At 31.4% G+C, this 13,907-nt stretch overlaps 1 protein-coding gene across 1 annotated transcript in view; it reads left to right on the top strand.

Moving 5' to 3' along the window:
* LOC143234320 (unconventional myosin-Id-like) overlaps window positions 1-13,907 on the top strand; it is a 75,118-nt gene that overhangs the window by 23,233 nt on the left and 37,978 nt on the right. The window contains 7 exon segments of the mRNA XM_076471605.1: window positions 1,423-1,631; window positions 4,537-4,630; window positions 5,923-6,088; window positions 8,559-8,598; window positions 8,601-8,707; window positions 12,579-12,698; window positions 12,981-13,184. Coding sequence (XP_076327720.1) covers window positions 1,423-1,631; window positions 4,537-4,630; window positions 5,923-6,088; window positions 8,559-8,598; window positions 8,601-8,707; window positions 12,579-12,698; window positions 12,981-13,184 — 940 coding nt within the window.

Below are 13,907 nucleotides of genomic sequence, written 5' to 3'. Positions count from 1 at the left end.
ACCATAAATAAAATAGTAGAAACATTTACATTTCGTGTTGTGTGTGTGTGTGTGTGTATATTATGTTTGTATGTATGTATGTCTTGCAAATATAATGAATTTGTGTATCACTTTAAATAAAAACTTAGACCTGGTGTTCATTTGTGTGTTCCAAGACTAAAAAATAAAATGTATGTATTCTACCCAAGAAATTATGAATGAATAATAAATTTGTAAATTCACATACATATGTTGAATGAATAGAGAGAATTATGTTTCTCTCTATCCTATTCCACAATCACAATTTTGAAAAATGTAGGCCTTTTGTTGACTAGTTACATGACCAGAGTAAGGTTGATAGTTGGTTTTAAAATTCTGAAATACATGCTCTCACAAAAGGTTTCAACCTACACCAGACTTTTACATTACTAAAAATTTTCATTGTCTAAAATTTCACTTGGTTTTAACCTTCATCTGGACATTATGACAGATGAGGTTACTTCTGTTTTGTGTTCATTATTATGCAAATATGAACTACAATCACAAAACAGTTGAAAATTGTGCTAGCTGATATTATTAAGGCTGATAAATTGCATTTACTTGGCATTAGATAGGCAGCATTATCTATCATGTTTTTACTGCTCAGTTAAGATAAGTTTTAGTTTAGTTGGTATCACTGTTCATCTACCTTTTTTTTTTTTTATATAAGTTATACTTTTAAATGAGTTGATTAGAATTAATTGCAACCTGTCCCTATCATTGCAGTATTCTATACATTGTTCAGTAGCCCATCTTTTTCTGCTCCATGTGCTTTTACAGTCCCATATATACAAGATGATGTAGGACACATGTTACTACACCATGAAGTAATAAATAATTGGATATTCATTAATTAACATCTGGTGTTGAACTCAACACGACTTTGACCAGCTTTTTGTATTTTACCAAATTAGAGCTTGGGGAAATTGAAAATGTCTATTAATATATTATATGAGAGTTAGATAATTGGTATTAGTAAGGCTTGTGGCACTAAAGAATGCATTGAATATTGTCACACAGTTTGGGATATTTCAAAGACCTGTAATTCCTTTCAACATAAATAAATAAATACACACACACATATATCCCAGTTGAAGATAAATGTAACCAAACAGTGTTTCACAACCAAAGCTACAATAAAGTGATTCTATTTATTTCATCTATATTGTACTACATAATAATACATACCAAAATTATGAACAAAGAATATATGAGCCATCACAATACACAACTTCATCTTTCCTTTGTTAAAGAAGCTATCTGACAAGTAATGTGAGACCTTTGGACAGTCAACTATTTAATTTTCTGCAAGTCTAAATACATTTTTTTATTAGAAACCCATCGATTGAACATGTGTATAATTTTGAAATAGAGTCTATTAAAACATTTTACATTATTTTGCAGATATGAGGCAGGAAAGATCTATACGTACATAGGCGAGGTGTGTGTCTCCATAAATCCGTATCGTACAATGAACATATATGGACCAGAATATGTCAATGACTACAAAGGAAGAGAAATGTTTGAGCGAACACCTCACATTTTTGCTATTGCAGATGCGGCATACAAATCCATGAAAAGAAGTTCCAGAGATTCTTGTATCGTGATCTCAGGTATTGTTTGTAGAGTTGTATGGTGGCCTTGTGTATTGAGGACTTTTTTTTCTTTTTTGTCAACATAAGAACTTGAAATGATTGAAAACAAATGATTATATTGTGGCACTGTCTCAGTATGTTTTTTTTTTATTTTTATCTGTATTTTTTTAAAAGTGATGACAAAATATATTGTTGAGAAGATGTTTGAAAAAAAACTGATACATTTTATAAAATTGTTCGATGAATAGGGATCTCTAATTTACCCTTAGAATTTTTTATACTGTGAAAAACATTTTAAAATGTGCTTAAGTATGGTATGATTAATTATGAAATATAATTTTCATAAATAACCACTGATTACTGTAAATGTTATGAACCTAGAACACCAACTAAAGAACAAATTATGTAAAAAAATTACAAAACGTATCCAAAGCATGACTAATTGTACAGCTGTTGCTGTATTCAGTATTAAACTGGGTCTCAATAAAAAAAGAAACTACAGTGTTTATATTACTTGGCAGTTTGCCATCAATACAACACAAATCTCTGGATGAGAATTGTATTTATTTAATTTTCACTTGCATTTAAAATGTTAGTGTTTAAACATTTTAACAAGGGGTTTTTAGTTAGCTTTATCAAAAAAATCAGCTGAGATGGCAGTATCTTGGGAAAATGTTTATAGTAGAAATAAAATGTGATGTTGACCAGACTACTGGGAAATACATTTTCTTTTATACATTGAAACAGAGTTTTCTCATTTTTTAACCTTATTTATGTGAAATAATTATCATTAAAATATTTAATCTAGATTAATTTTTTTTAATGTAAGAAGCCCTTATAATGTAATTTTAAATGTATGGAAGTTGTTATGTAGTCTTATATTGTTTTTATGTAAGAAGCCTTTATAGTGTAGTATCATTGATTTCTGAGCTATTAAATAGTATTATGTTGTTGTTTTTATGTGAGAAGCCTTTATAGTGCTTTGTCATTGATTTCTTAGCTATTCTGTTCTACATACATTAGTCAGAGTTATGTTTAGTGAGTCAAAATAGTGTTCTTATGTAATTGTCCAGACCTGTTTTAGGTTATTGAGTTTTGAAACTGTTTTTAAATATTTTGTTTCTTTGATAAATTAAAATTACGTTTTTCTGTTCAAATATGTCTAATGCATGTGCATTCCAAACATTAGATTAAAAGAAACACACAGTTGCAAAGGTGGAAGTAGACCATTTAAATGGATAGACGATTGGAATGAAATAAACTGTTTAACTAAGGAATAAAGAAACAACAACTGTATATGTTAGAAATAAAAGGAAAACTGTAATAGAATAAGAATTAAACTATATCTTTTTAAAAACTGATAATGGCAGAACACACTTGGCATGCTGTTCGAATATTTGAGTGCGAGATCTTTGGAAGTAGTAGGGAATCAGTTTGAAAGTCCCAAAACTGTTCTCACATTCCACATTCTTTTTTTATCTTACCAAAAATATGGATATATCTCTGCTTGGTATTAAGGTGTTGCTAGTTGTGAAGAGGATGCCACTGATTTACAAAAAGATTTAGATCATTTGGTGAGTTGGGCAAATAAATTGCAAATGTTCTTTGATTATAATAAACCCAGGATAATGCATGTTTGTTATCATAATTTGAATTATAAGTAAAATTTGGATGAGAATCTTAACAGTGTCATGACAGAAAGAGATCTTGGTGTAAGGGTTGACCAGACTTTTAAGCCCACCATCCAAGCAGTGTGCTGTTGTTAGTTGTAGGGAAAATAGGATTTAAGGTTGTATTTACAGACATATTGAACACAAGTCTAAAGAGGTTATAATTTCATTGTATAAGTCACTGGTTAAGCCACGTTTGGAATATTATGTTCAGTTTTGAGTTACATGCTTTAGAAAAGATATTGAATTGTTGGAATGGGTTCAGAGAAGGGTTAATAGATGGTGTCTGGAATGAAGGGGTTGTCATATGAGGAGAGGCTTACATCTCTCAAATTTTCTTTTGAAAAAAGAAAAATATGGGGGATCTAACTGAAGTATTTAATTTTGTTAATGGAATTGTTGGTGTTGATGTATCACTTTTTTCATATTTAGCAGTGAGAATAGTAGAACTAGGGGACACAAGCATAAATTTTGGCAGGGTAGTAGCCATCTTCACTTAAAACAATTTTACTTTTCTAATATTGTGGTTGGTCTTTGGAATGGATTGCCTTCAGATGTTATGGAGGTAGTAAATGTTAGTGAGTTTAAGAGAAAGCCTGATAACTATGTGAATGATAAGGACTAGCTCTAAGATTTTTTAAGATGTATTTATTTAATAAATTTAATTTAATTTAATTTAGAGGACAGGACGGCTGAGATGGACCGGTAGATCTCATTGTTCCAAACATTATGTTATGTATGTAAATGTAATTCACAGTACTTTGATATTGGTTTTACAGAATGAAACAGCAAATAACATTGAAATTGACTAGAAATAATTTTACAGTTAAATTAAACAAGACTTACTGGATTCTAGACTAGAATTACAGCAAAATAGAAAGCACACATTATGAAAATATGGGATGTTGATATCTGCATACCTTATTTTCTTTTGTTATAAGATCATCTTCTATCCATCTTTATGTTAAATATAAAAACCAGTACCAGAATTTCTGTGTCATCAGACTGAATTGTTTGAGAATTGTAAACTTTGGCCTGAGAGGACACTAACATTGAGATGCATTGTATTTTATACACTCATTATAGACTGTGTACACAAGACGTTACAGATATTATAAACAGCTTTGCTTAATACAGAGGCAGCTGACTAATTGGTTACATCTAATACAGAATGACCTTTTGAGAAAAATATTTGTTCAATAATAGTAACACCAGAACTTTTAAATTGTGGTTTTTATGATTTTACTGACTAGGTGAAAGTGGTTCAGGAAAAACAGAAGCATCCAAAATCATCATGAGATACATAGCTGCAATAACTAATGTTAGTGGCCAGCAAGAAGTTGAAAGGTAAATGTGTTATAAGTCAATCATGGTTTTATTATTAAGATTTCTAATTTTATATTTATATTAAATACATTATTTACTTGAAACATCCATATCCGTGATGAATGTTTTACTTGTTAAAGTTGAATTGTCAGAAGTTTGGTTCCATTCTTGCAATGTATAACAATTAAGAAGATTCTCTTCTGTACTGATTACTTTGACCTGTTCAGTGCCACAGACGAGTTAATGTGTTCTGAATAAAACCAAACTTCAACGCTAGATGTCAGCACCATACATCATTTGACCTACTTACAAATTGTTTTAATTTAGATCCAAAATTGTTTTAAAAATTACTCAATTTTGCTGAAAAAACCCGGCATAGGAGCTGCTGTAGCAGTTGAAATACTTGGCAGTCAACAGGTTAAATATTAAACAGAATATTATGAAATAATTGTCTCCATGATTTCTGTACATAATTTGATTATTGTAGAGTTATAATGACATAAATATTGCTTATAATTTAGGTTTAATGTCATCATCACCATGTAGTTGGCAGTGGTTTTGAAGTTGAATGATATATCATTGCTTTAATACCATGCATTTGTTAGGCTTATCTAATTCTCAAGTAATGGAATTTTGAAATTTTTAGTATACACTGTTTCATGATAACATTTTCTTTCTGTATTGATTTCATTGATACATTTTCATTCTTATTCAGTAAATTTCTTGATCAGGTTAAATACTGTGACCTTTATTTGTTGCCAGTGATTAGACCACTACCTATTTCAGCAAATTCTGACTGTATTATAAAATTATTGGTATATTTGTGTACATTGGCTATCATTTTTGTGTGCTATATAGTTGCCATCTGTGTGACAGTTGTATGATAGGGTTATACTTAGTGATTAACATGAATGAAATGTGTATTTTAACCATAAATCCAAGTCGACAGAAAGGTCCTATCCATGTGGTAAGATGCATGAAAGAGCTATATTTATTATCTGACAGTCACAATGAGTTTATACAAAGCAGTGTAAATGTGTTATAAAAAGATTACTTTTGAATTATATTTACATTCTGAGTTTGACTTCTTGTTATGTAAAAACACAGTGAGCTTCGAACCCAGAACTTTTCAGTTTGTTTTAACTTTTATAATGCCTATAACAACATACTTTGTTATCAAGTAAAGCATATTTTTTACACACTATGAAATTTTAGTATTGGACATTCTGTCGGTTGTAATAAAGGTTTATGTGGTGTATGTGTGTTTATTTAATATGTAGTTATTGCTTAGTTTTTGTTATTTTTACCCTTAGAGTGAAGAATATTCTTCTTCAGTCAAACTGTATTCTTGAGTCATTTGGAAATGCCAAGACAAATAGAAATGATAATTCTAGTCGTTTTGGAAAATATATGGACATCAATTTTGATTTCAAAGGAGACCCATTAGGTGGCCACATAAGTAACTATTTATTGGAAAAAGTAAGAGAAATTCAAGACATGAGAAAAAACTTCATAGAATAGTTTTTGTGGGAACATGTTATATAAATGTAAACATTTGTTATAAAATCTTGCTCAACTTTGTATAATTGTTTTATTATAAATTACAGTGACATGTTTTTGTTAAACCTTGTACCAGTTTTTATAAGTTATTAAATATTAATATTTTAAAATATAAAAAACCTAACAGTGCTTCCAAATTTTGTTCTACATTATAGTGAACTGTTAAGCCACAGGAATACACCATTATTTCATGGACTGTAATGTTCCAAAATCCAGTTGTTGATTTAAAAGAAATATGGAAATCTGTTTCTAAGAAATAAACAAAAATATGGTAAATAATTTAAATTATGATGAATTTAAAATGAAAAAAATTGTGAGATAAGAAGAGGGCTATCAGTGCTACTTTTTCTCTTTTAAACAATAATCTTAATGATTGAAACATTGTTCATCTGCAAAGTTGGTTATTATTAGAAGTTAATGTTTTGTTTAACCAAGCTGGTATTACTTGGACTTCATAAATGAGATATGTTTAGCTTATCAAAGTATAAAAGAATATATACTCTTCAAAACAAGAAACGCAAAAGGGATATTTTTGTTATTTTAAAGAGAAATATATGTAATAACATTACAAGCTCAGAGTATGTGATGTTACACGTGTTAAGGCACTGATTGTCAGACCAAAACGACAATAAAAGTTGTGCACTTTGAAAACGGTGGAAAACATCGGATTTTTCACCAAAACGCATTCGTGTCCAATAAATTTGTTTGAGAGATCTGCATGTTCTGCAAGTGCAACATGTGCAAAATCCATATAAAAGTGACGGGTTCTCGGTTTCCATAGCTCAGTGTTAAGCCACCGACACGCAATACAGTTACGGCAAGACTGACTGAAGCACAACGCAACAACGCCATTGGTCGCTTGGAAGTAGGCGAATCTCGATCAGATGTTGCTAGAGCTGTGAATGTCCACCAAAGCACCATCACAAGGCTATGGAATTGTCACCAACAACATGGATCAACTCATGACTATCCACGATCTAGCAGACCTCGTGTGACCACGCCCGCACAAGATCGCAACATCTGGTTACGTCACCTTCGGGATAGGACCACCACTGCGACGTCTACTGCCTCAACCGTACCAGGGCTGCGTAGGATTTCCGATCAGACCATACGCAACTGTCTACGAGATGCAGGAATCCGATCTTGATGTCCAGTCAGAGGCGTCATTCTCACCCAGCAACATCGTCAAGCACTGCTGCAGTGGACTCGGGCACATTGGGTATGACCTCATCGACGATGGAGGCATGTTTAGTTCAGCAAAGAATCACGTTTTATGCTTCGTAGGCAGGATGGAAGGACCCGTGTTTACCGTTGCCGAGGTGAACGTTTTTCAGCAAACTGTGTGCAGGATGTTGACAGATTTGGTGGTGGCAGCGTTATGATGTGGGCTGCCATCGCCTACAATGCCAGAACAGACATTTTGCACATTTGAGGGAATCTTATGGCTCAACGATACGTTGACGAGATTCTTAGGCCCCATGTGCAACCCATAATGGTGAATGTCAACGAAGGTTTTCAACATGACAACGCCGGTTCTCACACAGCCCGACTCACCACTGTCTTCTTGAGACACCACAACATCAAAGTTCTTCCCTGGCCCTCCAGATCACCAGATTTAAGCCCCATCGAACATCTTTGGGATCAGTTGGACTGACGTCTGCGACAGCAACAACCTCAACCGCAGACTCTACCTCAGCTTGCAGCAGCTTTGCAGGCTGAGTGGACAGCCATTCCACAGGATGTGATTCGTCATCTCATCGCTTCCATGGGCAGGAGATGCCAAGCAGTTATTGATGCTCACGGGGAGCATACTCGTTATTGACGTTGAGTGACGTTAAACGTCAACTAGTGATCGTGGACTTCGCCTTTGCAGACTTTGGATGTTCAGCAGTGAATGTGCAAAGTTTCACACATGTCATACAGAACTACCTGGAATAAACTTGTTAACAATATGTCTCATATTTTGCCTTTTGCGTTTCTTTTTTTGAAGAGTATATTTTTAGCAAAGCAAAAATTTTGTTACTGCATGATGTAAAATATTTATATGCTAAAATATAGGTTGGAAAGAACAGAATATTATTCATTGTTGTAAAATAAGACAAAAAATAGTCCTATAAATTTTAGTTGTTAATCTTCTTGTTTTTTCCTACAGTATCACCTTAATGATAGTTAGTTTAACTTATTATAAATGTTTTCCTCTTTTTTCATATCTGTAGTTATAATTAATATAGCCTAGTTTGTTATAGTTATTTTAATGTTCATATTAATTTGCTTGGTTATGAGATATGTACGCTGTATTTATGCATTGTTTTTGAAATCACTATAGTAATGTTGCCTTTTTTGTGATTGATATATACAAATACACACACACCTTTTTTTGCTTTTTTAGTCCAGAGTTGTCATGCAACAACACGGGGAAAGAAATTTCCATTCTTTTATCAACTTCTCTTTGGAAGCCCAGATTCAGTGCTGTCACAGTATAAACTGAAACAAGATTCTGAAGCTTACTTTTACACTAAGCAGGGAGGAATAAATAAGGTAAGGTAACAAGTGTAGGTTTATTATTGTAGTAATGTAGTGAACTGTAGTTCCTTGATTTTAATTGTGTAAATCAAATACTATTGATTAACCTTATGTGTACGAACCCATTTCTGTGAAATTGTACACAAGAAATTAGAACTTCCATTAAAGTTTTTTAACTAAAGATTTGTCTGTGATATTTGTGGAATCGGTCTGACTCAGACTAATCTGAGTTCAAGCTTTGTATAACTTCTGTCAGCTAGTGGCAAGGTGGATAAAATAATGAATAAGATACAAATTTTTATTGAAAATTCAGTTTTTATTCATTATTGTCTCCAACTTGACACTAACTAGTGGAATCAGCAGTGTAAAATAAAATAAAAAGTTGAAAAGTGCAAAGTAAATCCAAATTACCATTCTAGAATGACTGCATGTTGTAACAAGCATTTACAGTTATTTATCCTAAACATTCTTAGCATGTAACCATTTTCAATTATTTTTACTTAATTTTAATATTTTGTTGCTCTTTGAACTGCATATAACTACTACACTACATAACAAGGGAATAAATTGCCTGGTGAGTTCTTAGCTCAAGTTATGATGAACAGAGTATTGAAATATGTAACTCACAAGCTTTTTGCATTCATACCTTATTGAGAAATTTTTTTTTTTTTTTTTTTCACTTACATTTTCGTATTTAACTTAATAGGTTTCTAATTTTACATTTTAAGTACTTTTATAACAATAAATAAAGTATACATACAAAAAAACAAATTCAGTACCCACATGTGGGTTTTGAACTTTTTGCAGTCAAAGTTTTGAATTCTTGTTAAAAGCTAGCTCTGTTTTTTTGTTATACATTTACTGAGTTTTTATTTGTTTTGTATGTTCAGTTTAAGACACAAAATAATAATATACACAAAGACTGTAAGTGATATACAGATAAAATAATTCCATTCCCTGGTAGATCTGAACTCTGTGATAGCATCTTTGAATCTATAGTTTAAAAGCTATCATCAGAATGAGCTAGTGTGACATGAAAATCAGAACATTAAAATACTTTTTTTTTTCTGTTGGCTGTAAATTAATAGAAAATGTAAGAGAACATTATTGATATTTTTTGAAAAAAATGGTATTTTATAGGAAAGCATGACAAATTGGATTGTCTTTCTGGTTTATATCTCAGTAGAGAAGAAAGCTGGACACTATAAAATTAGATTATGGCATATTCATATCCACAATATACATCTGTAACATGTATTAAAACTCATAAATTCATATAAAAGTAGAAATAATACACAAAATGAGCAATATGGAACAAAGAAGTGTTCACATAACACACAGAAGTAAAGATCAAAAACTTTTAAAAATATTTCTCTGTGAAATTAAAATGTATAATATTAAAATTCAGTTATAAGCTACATTTTATTGACATACATTCATAAAGTTGTTTAATTAAATTAAATATAACTGTGTAAAAGGTTGTGACAATCACTTTGACATGTGCCTGTTCATAGGGTTAACAAGTGGCCAAACCTAAAATCAAGCACATGATCAAAGACTATTTCATTTCTAGTACTTAAGTTTATTCCTTACAGCTCTTTTAATTGAATTCCAACTGTAATGAGCCCCCCGCTAGTACAGGGGTAAGTGTATGGATTTACAATACTAAGATCAGGGGTTCGATTCCCCTCGGTGGGCTCAGCAGATAGCCCGATGATGTGGCTTTGCTAAAAGAAAACAAACAAACATGCAACTGTAATGCAAGTATAAGAATTATTTATGTTAAAATTATACTTCAAACATTTTTCAGTTGTGAAACATACAGAGGCAGTGCATTGTTATAACATTGTCATATACATCTGTTTGTACACTAAAGTGTATGCTGTCATCTCAAGTTTTGTTATGTACACCAACAAGATGTACATGTAAGAGTTAAGCAAGAAGTATTAAAATTAAGAAATGAAAAATAAAATTATGATATTCAGAAAGTATATATTCTTGAAAGACTGTGTAAAAGTTGTGACTTGAAAATGAATATTTAAGTTTTGAAGACAAATGTTCAAGTCTGATTTGTAGCTTAAATCTTACACCACTTTAGGTTGGCCTGTGCTTGTTTATAAAATTGTTTTATCTTACAAAGATTATTGTTTGTTACTTTGATGATATCTTTAATCTGTCCTCCACATCTTGTACATTATCACATTGCTAATATGAAAAACTTTACAGCTTTTCTGCTTTCACTTGGTTTTTAGCTTTTGTTATTTAGATGGTTGAGTGTGTTTTCAAGAGAACCTTGGGCATACTTCTGATAAGACTTTTTTCTTTTATCATGTCTGTGTGTAAGAAACCGTTCTTTTGTCTTGATTTTGATATGAGAGTTGAAAAATATTTATAAATGAGATTTAAACAAACCCAGTATTGCTAACACTTGTCATAAGATGGGCTTTTTTCTTCTTTTTTTTTCTGGAATGATTTGAGAATTTTGAGATTTGAGGTCATATAGTTTTTTTAATCTGTAAAGTGGTTCATGCTAAGCTTGTGTTCCTTATAATTTTGTTCAGTGATCAAGTGTCATTGTTCTATTTAGATTAAGGATAATAAATATCATTTAATGGAACTTTAAATTAAATTTAAGTTAGGGCTGTGTAGTATATAGTTTGTCTGTAGGTTTATATTAAAATTTTCAGCAAGTGTGACAGTTGTGATCCACACCATGTTTGACTAAGTCATCAACAATAGCCTCAACTAGCCCAGTTAAGACAGTGACATGTAAATCATAAGGACTTTTAATGACTAGTAAAAATGAATTACTTAAGACAGCTCAACTATAGGACACTGAATCTTAACATGCTGAGTGGCAAATCCAATTAGGCACCAAGAGATTTGATCCTACATGGTACCACCTACAGAAGTAATGAACTCTATTAGCACCCTCTATCTCACTTATTGAATTGGCAGTTAACTAGTTATAGACTGTAGCTCAGTGTACATTGATGTCACATGTTTACAGCTCTTAACATAACATTATGCTTAAACCAATCACTAATGAACATGTACAACCAACATTATGTTACATCATACATTGAACTTTGGTAGTTCATCTTAGCTCAGATTATTACACAAAATACAAGAAAGATATACAAGTCAGGATAATGTATATATATAACAGGTTGGTGTGGTAGATTCTTGTACCTGAAGGAATAAGTAATGATACTATAATTCTTTACACTATCTTGCATTTGTTTTATTACCTAATCTTTCAGTTTTCATGAGATCATAGAGATTGTTTTATTGCTTCTGTTAACAAGTGTTTAGGAGTATATATAATGCAATAAGATCTGTTCATGCCACATGCATTTGAGTTTTCTCTCTTTTGTTTCCTTGAACTCTCTGGTGTTTTGTCGCATCATCATTCAAGCTTCTGTAGGTTTATAATGTAAAAATTTCAGCTAACTTTGACCTTGAGATAATGGCATTTACATTACAATGTTTTTTGAGTAATGGGTAACTAAGTTAGCTACTGCAGTTAATTATGTTTAGGACTAGTAAGTGACTTGAAAAATTTATTCCATAACATTTTCTAATAATAAAGATCTCACTAATACATATTGCAGGCAAACTTTTGATGATATTGGTTATTGTCTGTACTTGTGTGCCCTATGAGATACTATAACATTAAAATTTGAGATTTGATCTTTGCAGTTGGAAGAGTGCACAGAGCACCCCCTATGTTTTGGAAACATAGGAGTTATTTGAAAGTGTGCAATTTCAGCCTCTGAGTCATACTGTATGTTAGGTTTAATAAATTTAAATTTAGCTTCTGCATTCTTGCATATAAATTGTCTATACCTTTCATTTGTAATAGCCTGTTCTGCTTATATTTCAGGTGGATACCATAAATGATAAGACTGACTACAAGTCTGTAAACTCTGCTATGAGAACACTTGGGTTTCTGCAGGAACACTGTGACACTCTCTGGAAAGTTGTTGCAGCAATCCTGCACATGGTATGTGCAGTTTTTGTTTAATTTATTTCAATGCCATTTAGATTTACTTTTATAATTACATAATTTTTAAAGCTAGTTCCTGTTATGTAATTTAATTTGTAGAAGTGCAGTGCATACCCACTTTTCATAGAAAATTGTTGGAGTTTTCACCACTTCAAAAAAAAAAAATGTATAAGAAACATGCAAATGTAGAAATGACTAACTTTATTATATTCTTTAGCTTATAACAGTATTATATATTAATGAAAATCTCTAAAAGAAAGGTTTTGTTTTTGTAACCAGGGAAACATTGAATTCTCAATGGAAGATGACCAGACATTTGTTAAGAATAAAGACACTTTAAAAATATTAAGTAAACTGTTCAACGTGAAAGAGGATGACTTGGAGAAAACTCTCTGTCATCGGGTCATTGCTGCAGGTGGTGAAGTTATGCAAAAAGGACACACTAAAGCTGAGGCAGTCTATGGAAGGGATGCATTTGCCAAGGTAATTTTGATGTAATAAGGTTAAGGTTTGACTTGAAATTAGAAAGCATAATAATCTTTTTTCTTTGTTTGGTTTTTTAATGCATACCTAGGAAATTGTATTTTTGAAACTCATTTTGATTTTACATTACAAAATTTTGTATCTTTCAAAAATACAATTTTGGATGAGAAATAAGAAATAATTCTTAAAATTTAAAACTATTAAAATATGGAAGATGTTTATTCATTTGCTTATTTTCCTGCTTGCTTTTGCAAGTGTATATTAAGTATGATAAAAAAATTTGTTTTTTGAAAGATTCTGACACATGCATGATATTTCATGAGTATGACAAAAGTGTGCTGAAATCTTGTACACATGTAATAAAGTTCTGTTCACTGCCCATTCTAGTTGTCTCCAAGCTTTGCATTTGTGATATGCATACATGTATATATATATATAAAATAGCTCAATAATTATTAATTGCAATGGGCAATTTAAATTGGCTCTTTTAAACAATTAATAATTTGTTATTATTTAATGCATTTCTGTTCTTGGTTAGTCATTTATAGTAATAAAGGCTTAAAGCTTGTGGTAATGGCATCAAAAAGCATTGTGGATATCCCATCTATCAAGCAAAATTCAGAATGTCAAAGTTAAACAAGTTGACTATCATGGAAAATTAAAATAAGGGCACTTGCTACTGCCTTCTGCTGTCAGTTGTGGGTTTTAGCACTCATCATTTCT

The sequence above is a fragment of the Tachypleus tridentatus genome, chromosome 12, assembly GCF_004210375.1.
Source record: "Tachypleus tridentatus isolate NWPU-2018 chromosome 12, ASM421037v1, whole genome shotgun sequence".
NCBI classification, from domain to species: domain Eukaryota; kingdom Metazoa; phylum Arthropoda; class Merostomata; order Xiphosura; family Limulidae; genus Tachypleus; species Tachypleus tridentatus.
The sequence above is the reverse complement of the archived record's forward strand: the minus strand, read 5'-3'. Positions and strand labels throughout refer to the sequence as shown.